The 12,374-nt window shown below is 44.4% G+C and overlaps 1 protein-coding gene across 1 annotated transcript in view; it reads right to left on the reverse strand.

Moving 5' to 3' along the window:
- The window catches only part of SHB (SH2 domain containing adaptor protein B), a 140,732-nt gene that overhangs the window by 33,698 nt on the left and 94,660 nt on the right, over positions 1-12,374 (reverse strand). The window contains exons 4-5 of the mRNA XM_037902176.2: positions 10,184-10,355; positions 4,970-5,089 (exon numbers count right to left, since the gene is read on the reverse strand). Coding sequence (XP_037758104.1) covers positions 4,970-5,089; positions 10,184-10,355 — 292 coding nt within the window. The remainder of the gene's footprint in view (positions 1-4,969; positions 5,090-10,183; positions 10,356-12,374) is intronic.

Here is a 12,374-nt window from a genome sequence, read left to right on the forward strand (position 1 = left end):
CCAGACCAGCTGTCAATTAGTTCTGAACTCACCGCAGGCCCCAGTCTACAAATATTTTTACATGTGACTAACTTTACTCACAGGAGTAACCCTCCTTGGGACCATAACTGTGAGTTACGGTACTTGCATGTGTAAGGATATGCAGGATTGGGGCCCACACCGTTCAAGGGAGAAGGTGGCTGGGACTGGGTTTTAGCAGCCTAGCTCCTTCACCCTTCTTTGAACACCCCAGTATAAAATGTTAGAACCTATAAAAGAGATAACGAGGGAGGAAAAATCAATGGGGTCTAGTATTTCATCTTCTTTACATCAGTCTCAGGGTCCAGATAATTGCACTAAGAGCCACACAGTTGGTCCCCTGCACTCATGCAGTGCCCCACTGAAGTCAAAGGGGCTCTAGGTGAGTGCATGGGTGGGGTCATGTGGTTCGCAATACTGGATCAGGGTCTAAGAGTAACAGCAAAAGTCTACTGGTGGGCATTGGACAAGGAAGGCAAGGCAGTTACGCTAGATGCATGCTACACATCAAACCCATGTGAAAAACAACAACCTATGCCAGGAACACAGAGCAACAAAGTCGCCAGGACTCATACTCCCCAGGGATTCTAAACTACTCAGATATTTATTGGAAAGTAGGAACTGGAAGGCACACAGGACAGCCACACCAAGATTACACAACCAGAACTATAATAGATGAGCGTGCAATTGCAGTGAAGCTTGGTAGGAGTAAAACTGAAAGGAAGCTGCCAAATGAAGCTAAAAATGACCAAACTAAAAGCACAGAATTAGTGTGAGGTTTTAAAACCTGCATTGGGACAGCAACAAATACTAAAGGGAAATACAGAGCTACTGCCAAATACAGAGGAAGTTCAATAATAGAGATGGAAAAGGGCGAAATACTCAGAACACATGCACTTTGTTTCATTCTCCAACAAAAAGAATGAAGGAAGCAGGCGGCACCACAAGATAAACGGTAATGAGGATCTGGGAAGGAGCAGCAGTGAAGTCAATGAGGCAGGTAGGAGATTACTCACTGAACTTGAAGCGAGTGGGCTGTCGAGGTGTAAGTGATCATGATGAACTGGTTACATTTGTTTTGAGCACACAGAATTAAACCAAACAGCCATATATGTTTGGCCCCTGAAAAGGGCCAATTTCCAAAAGCTAAAAATAATTATGGGAAAAAACTCAATGGGAGGAAATAATTCAACAGAGACAGGTGACTAATGCCTGGGAACGGTCCAGAAGAACATCTTACTTCAGGCTCAAAGAGAGACAGTTCCTCACCAGCCAAAGGGCTATTAAGGAGGGAGGGAGCGATAGCTCAGTGGTTTGAGCATTGGCCTGCTAAACCCAGGGTTGTGAGTTCAATCCTTGAGGGGGCCATTCAGGGATCTGGGGCAAAAATTGGGGATCGGTCCTGCTTTGAGCAGGGGGTTGAACTAGATGACCTCCTGAGGTCCCTTCCAACCCTGATATTCTATGATTTTGTTAAACAGCCCTCTTCATTAGGAGGGGATATGAAAGCAGCAATGCAATACAATGAAAGAACACATTAATACCTGGAAAACCAGGGAGGCAGCTGGCAGCGAATAGGAATCCGATGTTAAAGAAATGCAGGCGATTTATTTCAGAAGCTAAAAGGTATCAAACTTTTCCATGGCTAACGGGGCTAAGGACAAAAAGAAGGAATGTTTCTAAATACAATATGTCAGGACAAAAGGAACCCATTCAAACATATAGGTCCCCTCCTAGATGGAGATGTGAAAAGTGACAATGAGGACAAGGCAGAAGCAGCATTCAATAAGGATTTCTGTTCTGTATTTGGGAAGAAGCTGGGTGATGCAGTCTCACCATATAACGATGATGAAATACTTTCCAGTCCAACAGTAGCCAAGGAGGATGTTAAAACCCCGTCTGCTAACGACAAACATTTTTAAAACCAGTTTTTTGCACCCAAGAATTTTAAAGGAGCATTCCAGAGCACTGATGTTAATCTTGGAGAACTGGAGATATTCCAAAGGCCTGGAAGAACGTTGGTGCTTTGCCAATATTTAGAAAGGGCAATTGATATGAACCAGGTAACCTCTGGTATGCTTACATTGCATTTAGACACCCGTGGCTGGCCCCTGGCCGCTGACTGGGGCTCACAGGGCTGTTTAATTGCAGTGTAGACATTTGGGCTTCGGGCAGCACAAGCTCTGGGACTCTCCTACCTTGCAGGACCATAGAGCCAGGGCTCCAGCCCGAGCCTGAATGTCTATACTGCAATTAAACAGCCCCTTAGCCTGAGCCCTGCCAGCCACGGGTTTTCAATTGCTGTGTAGACATAACCTAAAGGCCTGTTTGCCCAGGATCCAATATCAGGCTAAGTCATGGAATGGCAGCTACAGGATCACCATGGAAGAGTTGAAAGGATGATAATACAATTAACCACCACCAATGTGGGTTCCTGGAAAAAACAGTTCTGTTAAAAGAATGTTATTGTTCTCTGACATGAATACAAGTGTGGCTGACAACAGGACCTGTGCTGAGGGAATATCCTGGGACAGCTGACTTAGCACCATGCAACATTCTCCTTGAAAAGGGAGAACTATCTAAAAATCAGCGCGACCCAGATTAAAGGGATTTACAAGGGTTAACTGATCAGCCTCAAACCGCAGTTGTTAATGGGGAACTCTCTCTAGAGGGGGCCAATTCTCAGCCTAAGGCTATTGTGAAGGACTAGGGAGGTGGTATTACCTTGCTAGAGTGTATATTGCGCTACTGAGACCACTGCTGTATTCCCATGTTGGGAAGGGTTTGGAGAATAGCTACAAAAAATTTCCGTGGTCTGGAAAACGTACTTGATCATGACAGATTAAAGGAACGCGAGCTATTTAGTTTATCAAAGAGTAGGTTACGGGGTGATTTAAAACACAGACTAAATACCCACACAGGGAGTTACTCGTAGCAGACAGCTCACTAATGTAGCAAACGAAGGCATAGCAAGATGCAACGACTGGAAGTTCAGTCAGCAAAATTCAAACTGGAAACAAAAATGCAAAATTTTAACAGCGAGGGTAATTAATCTGTGGAACAGTTTCCCACGTGACATGGTGGATTCTCCATCATCTGGAGGCTACCACGGGATTAGTTGTCTTTCTAAAAGCTATGCTCTAGTTCGACCACAAATCATTGGGCTGAAATTCTCTGTCCTGTGTCATACAGAAAAACAGACTAGATGATCCTGGCGTTCCCTTCTAGCCTTAACATCTATTAAATGTATAATTTAAACGTACTTAAATCAGCAAAGCCAGGTGTCATTCATTCCAAGGTTCTCAGAGAACCAGAGGAATCGTTACAGCTGACAACCCACAGAAGACAAGTGAGGATCAGAGAAGGACATCATCTACACAGAAACTGCATTCTAGCTATTCTGGGTGGGTCTCTGCACACGACAGCAAAAAGCCACAGTGCAAGCCTGTGTGTGACAGGAGTGTTGACACACATACAAAGAGGAATTTGAATTTTGATATTCTTGTACAGCATATTTTTAACCTGTAGGGCAGACCCTCAGCCTGTGCACATTGGCACACATCTGCTGAAGGCAACGGAAGTATAAAACCAAATCTAAGAACATGAAGTCAATGGACTTTGCTGAGTATTTGGCCTGTAGCTTTAAGGATAGGAGGTTTGAAACGGGCTAACTGCTAGAGTTGTGTATAAGTGTGAAGTCCTTGTGACACTTTAGGTGCCCCTCCCCCCCAATGGAGTAGGAATGGTCCTACTGCACCATCCCAGAACTTGCCCTAGGAAGCATCACAAATCGGGGTATGCCTACACTGCACTTAAACCCCTGAGGCTGGCACGGGCTTGGGGACTGTTTGAGGCTAGAGACCGGGTCGGGCTAAAGCCTGGGCTCTGGGACCCTGCAAGGTGGGAGGATCCCAAAGCCCAGGCTGCAGCCAGAACCTGAACACCTAGAGCACAGTCAAACAGCCCCTCGCCCGAGCGCCGTGAGCCCGAGTCAGCTGGCACAGGCCAGCCGCGGGGATCTCACTGCAGTGCTGACGTATCCTCCGACGGAGGCATAGTCGTTTACAACCTGCCCATATCACAGACCTGTTTCCCACCGCACCCGTCCCAGGGAGGGTGTAAATAAGCCTCCTTACGCCTGCGTGCCCAGACCCAAGGGCTGAGTAGCCCATGCAGGGGCTTCTTCCTGCCGTACGCAGGCACAAAGGGTTTGGTTGTGACTTTGGTTAACACAGCATTTCCTTAGCTGCTGGAACAGTGACATGAACGCTCAAACCAGGTGAGCCTATGATGAGCAGATATGCACAACTTGAGCATGCTCTGAAGGAGCCAAGCCAGGAAGGGAAGAATTGTTAAGTGAAAGTATGGAAGAGACCAGCACAAAGATAATTACTTAATCTGGGAGTTCCCTGGGCCTTGAGTGTGACCCTTTAGCTGTTAGGAATCTCCTCCCATCTCTCACTCAGTACTGCAATCTACACACCAGCTTCCCCCAACCGTACATTTCACAAGAACATAAGACTGGCCCTACTAGGTCAGGCCAAAGGTCCATCTAGCCCAGTATCCTGTCTGCCGACTGTGGCCAGTGTCCTTCCATCCAGAAAGACAGTCTTTGTGAAAACGGAAAACAAGCAAGAAATGGGTGTCTACTAAAAAGCTGAAACAAAACTGAAAGACCATGAACGTTTTAATCAGAAGCTGGAAAAGATCAAGTGTATTTTGTTAAGAGCACGCCAAGCAAAGACTAAAAATCCCTTAACACCCCAGAAGCGCAATGCCAAATCTAGGAACTGTCACCAGACACAACACAAGCTGACAGTCAGCATTCTACAGTGCCTTTGGGTACATTATCCAGCCTCACTAGCGCCACAAAAGTGACTGAATTCTGATGCGCCAAAGGAAGCCCTGTTTATAAGTTTGTGCCCATCACGTTTTACGGAACTGTACTTACTTTAAGGAAAGAGAATAGTCATGCTTGCTTGTTTGACTATTCCTTACAAGGTAGCTACATTCTTTACACAATCGTAACAGGTTTTCTGCATCTGTCCGACTGATTGCGCCATGATACCATCTAGGAAAAAGGAAAAGCAATGAAGACATAAGTAAACAAATATTCAACTAACAGAACATTTAGCCACATAAGTGCTTTAATTTGAATCAGTGGTTAACAGCTTGAGGATCATTCCAATAAAATACATTGGTTATGTTCTAGAAGGCTGTCATTACAATTTGAGAGAGACAGGGGGAGTGAAGTCATACCTTTTATTGGACCAGCTTCTGTCGGTGAAAAGGACAGAGCTCCCTGTCAGCTTGAAAGCCGGTCTCTCACCAACAGAAGTTGGTCCAATAAAAGGTGTTACCTTACCCACCCTGTCTCTCCATTATCCTGGGATCAAGCTGGCCAAAACAACACTGCAAGTTACAATTTAAGATGATGCTTCCTGGGAGCGTCCGAGAAGGCTGAAACGTAAATCAGGATGTATATACCAGCAGAGTTTATATGAACCTTTTCATGCAATGTTTGGTAACAATCTGAGGACACTGTAAGAAAATGATGGCACAATCTGAGGACATGGTAAGAAAATGATGGCCACAATCCTAGGATAGGAGAGAAGTGTGAAAATCTCTGGTCTCCAACCCACACAAGCTTCCTGCCGCCCACAGAATGGAGCGTATCAGTAGTTTAAATAATTGAAATTATCCAATTGTATAAATCTAACTGGGGGGTAAAAACTGAACAAAACGGAACATCAGGATTGCTATATAATAGAAATGCTATATTTGAAATATGAGAAAACATGAAAGAATAAGAGAAATGAGAAATAGGTGTGCCCGTTTCCTTAACAGACACGCTAAACCAAAGGCACTCTTTCTAAATGCACCTGTTAACAATGCAGAATGTTTTTATTCAACCCCCTGGATAAGTCTATTGGGCTAGTTCGTTTAAGGAGAGATTAAGTAGTCAGGCATTCTGAAAGCTCGTTAATTACATCATGAGGGCGGGGGAGGGAGAAATTAACCCTTCCTCATCTGCAAGCATGTCTGCAAATTAAAGGTTGTGGGGGCATGGTTTCCCTAGGATTTGCCATAGAGGATCCGGTTGCACTAGTCCCATAATGCACAAGCTAAGGCGTTAGAGGAAAGCAGACCTCCCCGCTTGCACCAGACACATGATATGCCTGGTCAGTGGTGCAATGATGTGCACGCGCGGGGAGAATCTCTTCCTTACTTCTGTAGTGCGCAGCTGACACCCTGATGCAGAAAATTTGATCCCTCCCTCCCTCCATCCTCCCACCCTTATCAAGCATAACTACAAAATATTACAGGCCTTGAACGCCATGAATTGCTGCGTGCTGTGTGAAAAAGCATTTCCTTTTATTTGTTTTAAATTTACTACCCCAATAACTTCCTCGGAGAAGGGAGCGGCACTCACTACCACTGAACAAAGTCATTGCCGGAGAGATTCCCTGGAGGGCAATCCGTTATGCTCCTCAACATCTGTGTGGTAACGTTAGCCCTATGAAAAATCCTGCTAGCGAAATCTGGTGTAAGGCACTAAACCAAGCTTGGTGCTAGTATTAAATAGTCATCACGTCATCCTCTCTTGTTACACCCAGAGTCTCCACCAGAAATGAAATATCTCAACTGATGGAGGGATTAGGACAGAGAGCAGAGTAAAGACCCTGAATAGCCTATACTAACCGTGAAATGAAGTCACAAGTATTGAGAAAGGAGGATGAAAATGAGCAGACAAGGCTTTTCCCCATCAGATATTTACAGGTAGGGGATATTTCTCAGTAAGAATTTTAGAGGTTATCCTGATAGGGTTCTGAGAACTGAATTGAAAGAAGTGTTATCAAATGGATGAGGTGATCTGAGCCTGGAAGAAAACACGAACATTATCAGATTTCACAAAGCGACAGAACAATGGAATTGGGAAGGGTGCTCTGAAAAAATACTGCCATTCATGCAAAAAAATTAATAATCCTCAAAAACAAAACATCTAAGCCAACAACAGGACAATGCCCATTAAGAAGAGATTGAAATCCACAAACTTCAGCTATACCCATAGGGCTTAATGCATGCCTCCTGGCCCAGGGCAGCTGCATTAGAGGTGTGTGAATGTGCAAGCCAGAGTGTGTGCACAAGCGAGCAAGGTTTGTGCTACGGCTTCATGTGTGGGTTGCAACAGAGAATTTGGGCTTTAAAATGTGATGGGAGAAAACAGCAGTCTGATCCGACATGGGGCAACTGCTGATGGCGATTATGTTTCTGTTTCAGAGATAAATATTGCTAATGGGGCTTTGGGGAGTCAGTGTATTACTTTGCATAGCATAGCCATATAAACTAGACACCCAATACCGCAGAGATTTCCAAAGCCAACTACAGGTTAGGCTTTAGCAGTGTGTCCTTAGGCAGCATTAGAATCTCAATGGATAAGTTTATTTTGTTTGCACTGGGGCTGTCTATTCTTCAAATGTCTAAAACACCCCGTCCCCCAACCCCCTCACACACGTCAAGACTCAGCTGCCAATGACATGACCAAGAAGCAGTGAAATAGCCCCAGCAAGTATGCTTGCATAAACACGTAAAACAGAAGAAGCTCTAGAGTTCCAAGTCTCATGAGGATGCGAATAAGAGACCCAGCAAAAATGTATGGCAAAAACACTAAAACTTGTCCGCATCATTCAAATGTGATCATGTATTTCTACCCGAGTAGGGCCTGTTCCAGCTCCCAGTGAAGTCAATAGAGAGACTCCCGTTGATTGCAAAGTGCAGTAGATCAGGCCTTTAATGCTGTGCCTTTTCACTTTGCACAATTGAATCTGCTTGTCTGCACATGGCATGGTTCCTGATTAACGTAGCTAAACGGCTATTAGCTAAACAGGATCAAGGAACTCTAGTTCTGGAATAACAGCATCCAGCCATGGAGTTAATCGGGAACACCACCATATGTAAACATGCCCGTAGAGTGAGGGCCAAATTCAGCCCTGGTGTAAGCAGCTATAACACCACTGAAGCCCAGGTAGTTGCATCACTTACTCATCCTGTCATGTCCATGTATTGCAGCTCACCTGCTATGCAGCATTACATTCCTCACAGTTCTGAGCTGGGCACTGGAGGATTAGAGTAGCCGCAATGGACCTTATTTACACGGTGGGGAGGGAGGAAGGAAGATCTCATCTCCAGTGAGAGGCAGGAAGTACAGAAGAGACATCATCATCTTCACTGTCTCGTTTTTTGCCTTGTATATGGGAGAAGTGGAGCAGTTCCACTCATTTCTTCAGGTCTCTGACTTGCCATGTGCTTAGAGGTTTGTTTTTCCCTTAACCCCAGGCATCTAAAAGTAACTTCCTGATTCTTAGCTGGATCGGACATGTGTGTCTTGCCAACATACCCTGCACTAATCCACTCACTTTATAATCTGCGCGTGCGCGCGCGCACACACACACGCACACACCCCCTGTCTTTCTCCACTTCTCAGCAAAAATTTAGTAGCAGATGCTGCAGAAAGGTGTCATATTTACTAAGACTCAATTTAAACCAATCATTTACGCTTGTATTTCAAGATGTACTGCAGCATATTTTGTAAAAAACAGAAAAACTACCTGCTCACCTATTTTGTGATACGTTACTGTTGCTTTTAAAAAATGATTTGTTCATTTCAGGCTTGATCCTGGAGATGCAGTTATGGGAACTGAGGTTTCTCAGCACCTCACAGCTTCAGACCTTTACATTTGCAAATTCACAAAATCCAGAAAGTTGCAAAGGGTCTCCCAGTTATTGGTGCAAATTAGCAAGGTGCTACTATATTCCCAAAGTCAGAAGCTGCTCCTTTGCAGGGATTCAAATCTTGGATTTCACGTCAAGCTGATGAACCAGGAGTCTGGTGTAAATATCTGACCATCACCCAATGAACTGAAGACAGAAGTACAGCCAGATCTCTGGTTTTTACTTTCTATTTTAACACAGTTGTTGCATTTCAAATTATCCACTAAATCTTGACCTCAAATCATGTCCTGTTTTACTCGCCCACCAAATGTTCCGAGTTACACTACCATCCCCACCCTACTAAACTTCGTGTTCTTTAAAGAGTCCAAACTACTTAACTCATTCTTATCTAACTTTGTCACATGAAATTGATGGTAGTTTCTTGGCTAAAACCATTTAAATCCCAGAGGGAATTTTTATAGCCAAAGTTATAGTCCTGTAAAAGCCAGGGGTTTATAGCAGAGGTGTTGACTGACCCTTGACGGTTGCAGTTTCCTAGATTAGAGATTTCTGCATTTTCAGTGTGTAGCCACTTGAAAGCTTTGGGTGACGCCAAAGGGGTAACACGACTGTGCGGATGGGTTGGAGAACTTGAGATGCAAATCCCACTTGCAGAACGTGCTGCCACATGGCTGAGTAGTATCTGCAGCAATAGGTATGGTACCAGATCACTCTACCACTCATAACCACACATGCAGCTCTGCTCAGTCATCCACTGGGTGACATGGAAGCACAGGGAACACAAGAGGCACCCCCGTAGTGGGGAGAGAGAGATTCTGGAGACTCTTCCCAGAGTGCCCTATTAGTGTGGAGCTAATAAACCCATAGCTGATTATCACCATTGCTCTGATGACTTCTCCTTATCCTGGTATTGTAACAGGTCCAGCCAGGTTAACCCAGAGACTGCTCTCACCGATAGGTGGAAGGGGATGAATATCGGAAACAGTATGACTACTTTCTATATAAACAAGATCTTCAATTAGAGAGACTTTAAAGCAGGGCTTTTATTATTGTATTTCAAGCCTATCAGGTATGATCAATACGGATAAAAATTTAAACACAAAAATGAGCCACTCACAATTCACACAGGTCATGAAGATTACAGCTCCAGAGCATCATTCAGACAGAGTTCTATTGTTTCCCCCCTGGCACCTATCAGCATAATATATACACATTGTACAACAATTAGAGATAACCTGAAGTGAACCCTCAGTGGTGGTGACATTCTTGTTCCTTGTGTGCATGCTTAGGGGTTTGTAACAGCATGAAACAACGGGAAGTACAGGGGACAACAGGACCGGAATGCTAACAGGCCTCATTCCCTCCAGCCGCCTGCCACTCACTTAGGCAGATACAGAGCTGTGTACACGCAGTGTTTTCCGTGTTAACTCACATTTGTTTTTCCAGTGGCACAGTTGGATCTACTCTCTCTCCCAGGATCCCACAGAATTCTGGGCTGCCATGCTTGATGGGTTTGAAGCCACCTCCTGGCGCTCGGAGCTGTCGACGCCTGTCACTTGAAGGTGAAGGAGAAGACTGCCTTTTCTCATTCCCGTTAAACTGGGCTGCAAGAGATTTGTAAGAGACAACAGTTACCTCTCCAGAATCTACTGACAAAAAGAATTCTAACAATGGCGACCAGAACTGCAGCATTTTAGAGGGCTTTATTCTTTAGAAGGAGGATAAATATGCATCTCTGACATGGGAGTTAGTGGTTTACCCAAGATGCTTAACTTAATATGGAGCCTGATAGTTCACATTACAGTCCTAAAATACCGCATCAGATAACTTAGTCCAGTTGTTAGACAACCATCAATAGTGCTTGTTTTCAACATTTGACTTGCATCTCCATCACAACATTGAACTGCTCAGTGTGGAGCAATTTGCATTATACTGAAGAGACTTAATTTTGCTTGTTTTAGGGATGTGATTCAAACATAAATCAGGTTAGAGAAGATGCAAGAACCCAGTTCCTCTGAAGGTATATGGAATTCCTTGGACAATGATCCAGGCGAAAACATGGACAGTACATAGTTATATGAATATATCAAATGCATTGACTGATCAGCAATTATTTAAAAACGCAGCCAGCCAGGCAATGTTTGGCAAGACTGTCTTGAAATAATGGGGTAAAATGAGTGACAAAACCAAAAACGTTATCCGCCAGTCCCTCCAGCCAAAGCAGAGCGTCAGTTCTGGAAACCTGTGATTTCTCATGGCACTGCAACATCAGTAACAGAAACCATGCTGAAATAAGTGCTCATAAAAACAACACTTAAGAGGCTTATTAGGGAGCACCATACCGTCGTAATTTTTATCCAACCCCATGTCTTGATAGCTGTGGTCCTCCAAGGAAGAGGGCACAGATGTGGTCACAGAGGTTTTAATATCGACTTTCCCCGCTCTAAGTTCCTGGGTCACCTTCTCTGGGTCATTCATCTTCCCCATAAAAAGGGAGAGCGCGGACTCTGCTGCTCCAGAGAGATTTCTCAAACAGCAGCAGCAGCCGCATGAAGCTGACATGTTTCACTGCCGGCAACAGCTTTCTGAATAGCAGCTGCAAAACGGTCCAGTCTTGACAGGCTCATGCTGCTGTTGCTGGACAACAGGCTGAGCAGCAGCAGAGGCCCTGGAGCTGCCTGGCTCCAGATTCAGGATGACCGCACTGCACTGGTTTACAAGTCAGCTCACGTTTTTTGATTTTCTCCTGGCAACAAAATGGATTAAAAAGCTTAATTAAAAAGCACACCTCAAGTGCAATAGAAATTGATGTCATAGGGCCCCATGTTTACCAGAGAGCTGCCCACTCACCTCTGGAAGAGGATTTTTTCTTCTCTACTGAAGATCATGAATTATTGATTCTCAGCAGATCTGTGGATCCAGTGCAACACAAACCAGTCTTTCCAAGGGTTTGGAATAGGCAACCATTGTAAATTAAGAGGCAAGGATTGCAAATGAAGATCAATGGTTACCTGCTGAGAATTTCAACAGCAACCATAGGGAAACAGTCATATCAAGAATGTTCCTGGACATGCTTGGTCAGTGCCAGATGCTAAACACCCATCTAGTGCTCCAGGGCAATGGTATTACCATGGCATAAGTTTCAAGTGACTAACAGAGAGTTTGGAATGGTTTGTACACACCCTGCAGCTTTGCATCCAGGATACTTTGTTAAAGCGAGCCTGGATGACCAGCTTAGTCACCATTTAATTGACAGGACAGGAATCAGCATGACCCAGCACAGCCAGAATTTCAGCTCACTAGGATACATAGCATGCCAGACGTATATTTGGTACAAATCACAATTGCTGATCTGAGCCAAACCATTTACATATTCCGTGCTTAGGGGCTCTAGCCAAAGTGTCCTAGGTGTTATGCAAATCCCAAAAGATTCCACTTAACGAAACACAGTGAATGTGGGAAAAGGGAAACAACATTTTTTTTAAAATATAATTTGCAATTTTAAAAGGTTTGTCTTAATTCTCGAGTGCCCCTCTACCTCAACATTATAAATTAGGGGCAGAAGTGGGTCAAACATAGCCATACATATTCCATGACCTATACAACAGGAAGATCTATTTCCT

Source organism: Chelonia mydas, chromosome 5 (assembly GCF_015237465.2).
Source record: "Chelonia mydas isolate rCheMyd1 chromosome 5, rCheMyd1.pri.v2, whole genome shotgun sequence".
NCBI classification, from domain to species: Eukaryota; Metazoa; Chordata; order Testudines; family Cheloniidae; genus Chelonia; species Chelonia mydas.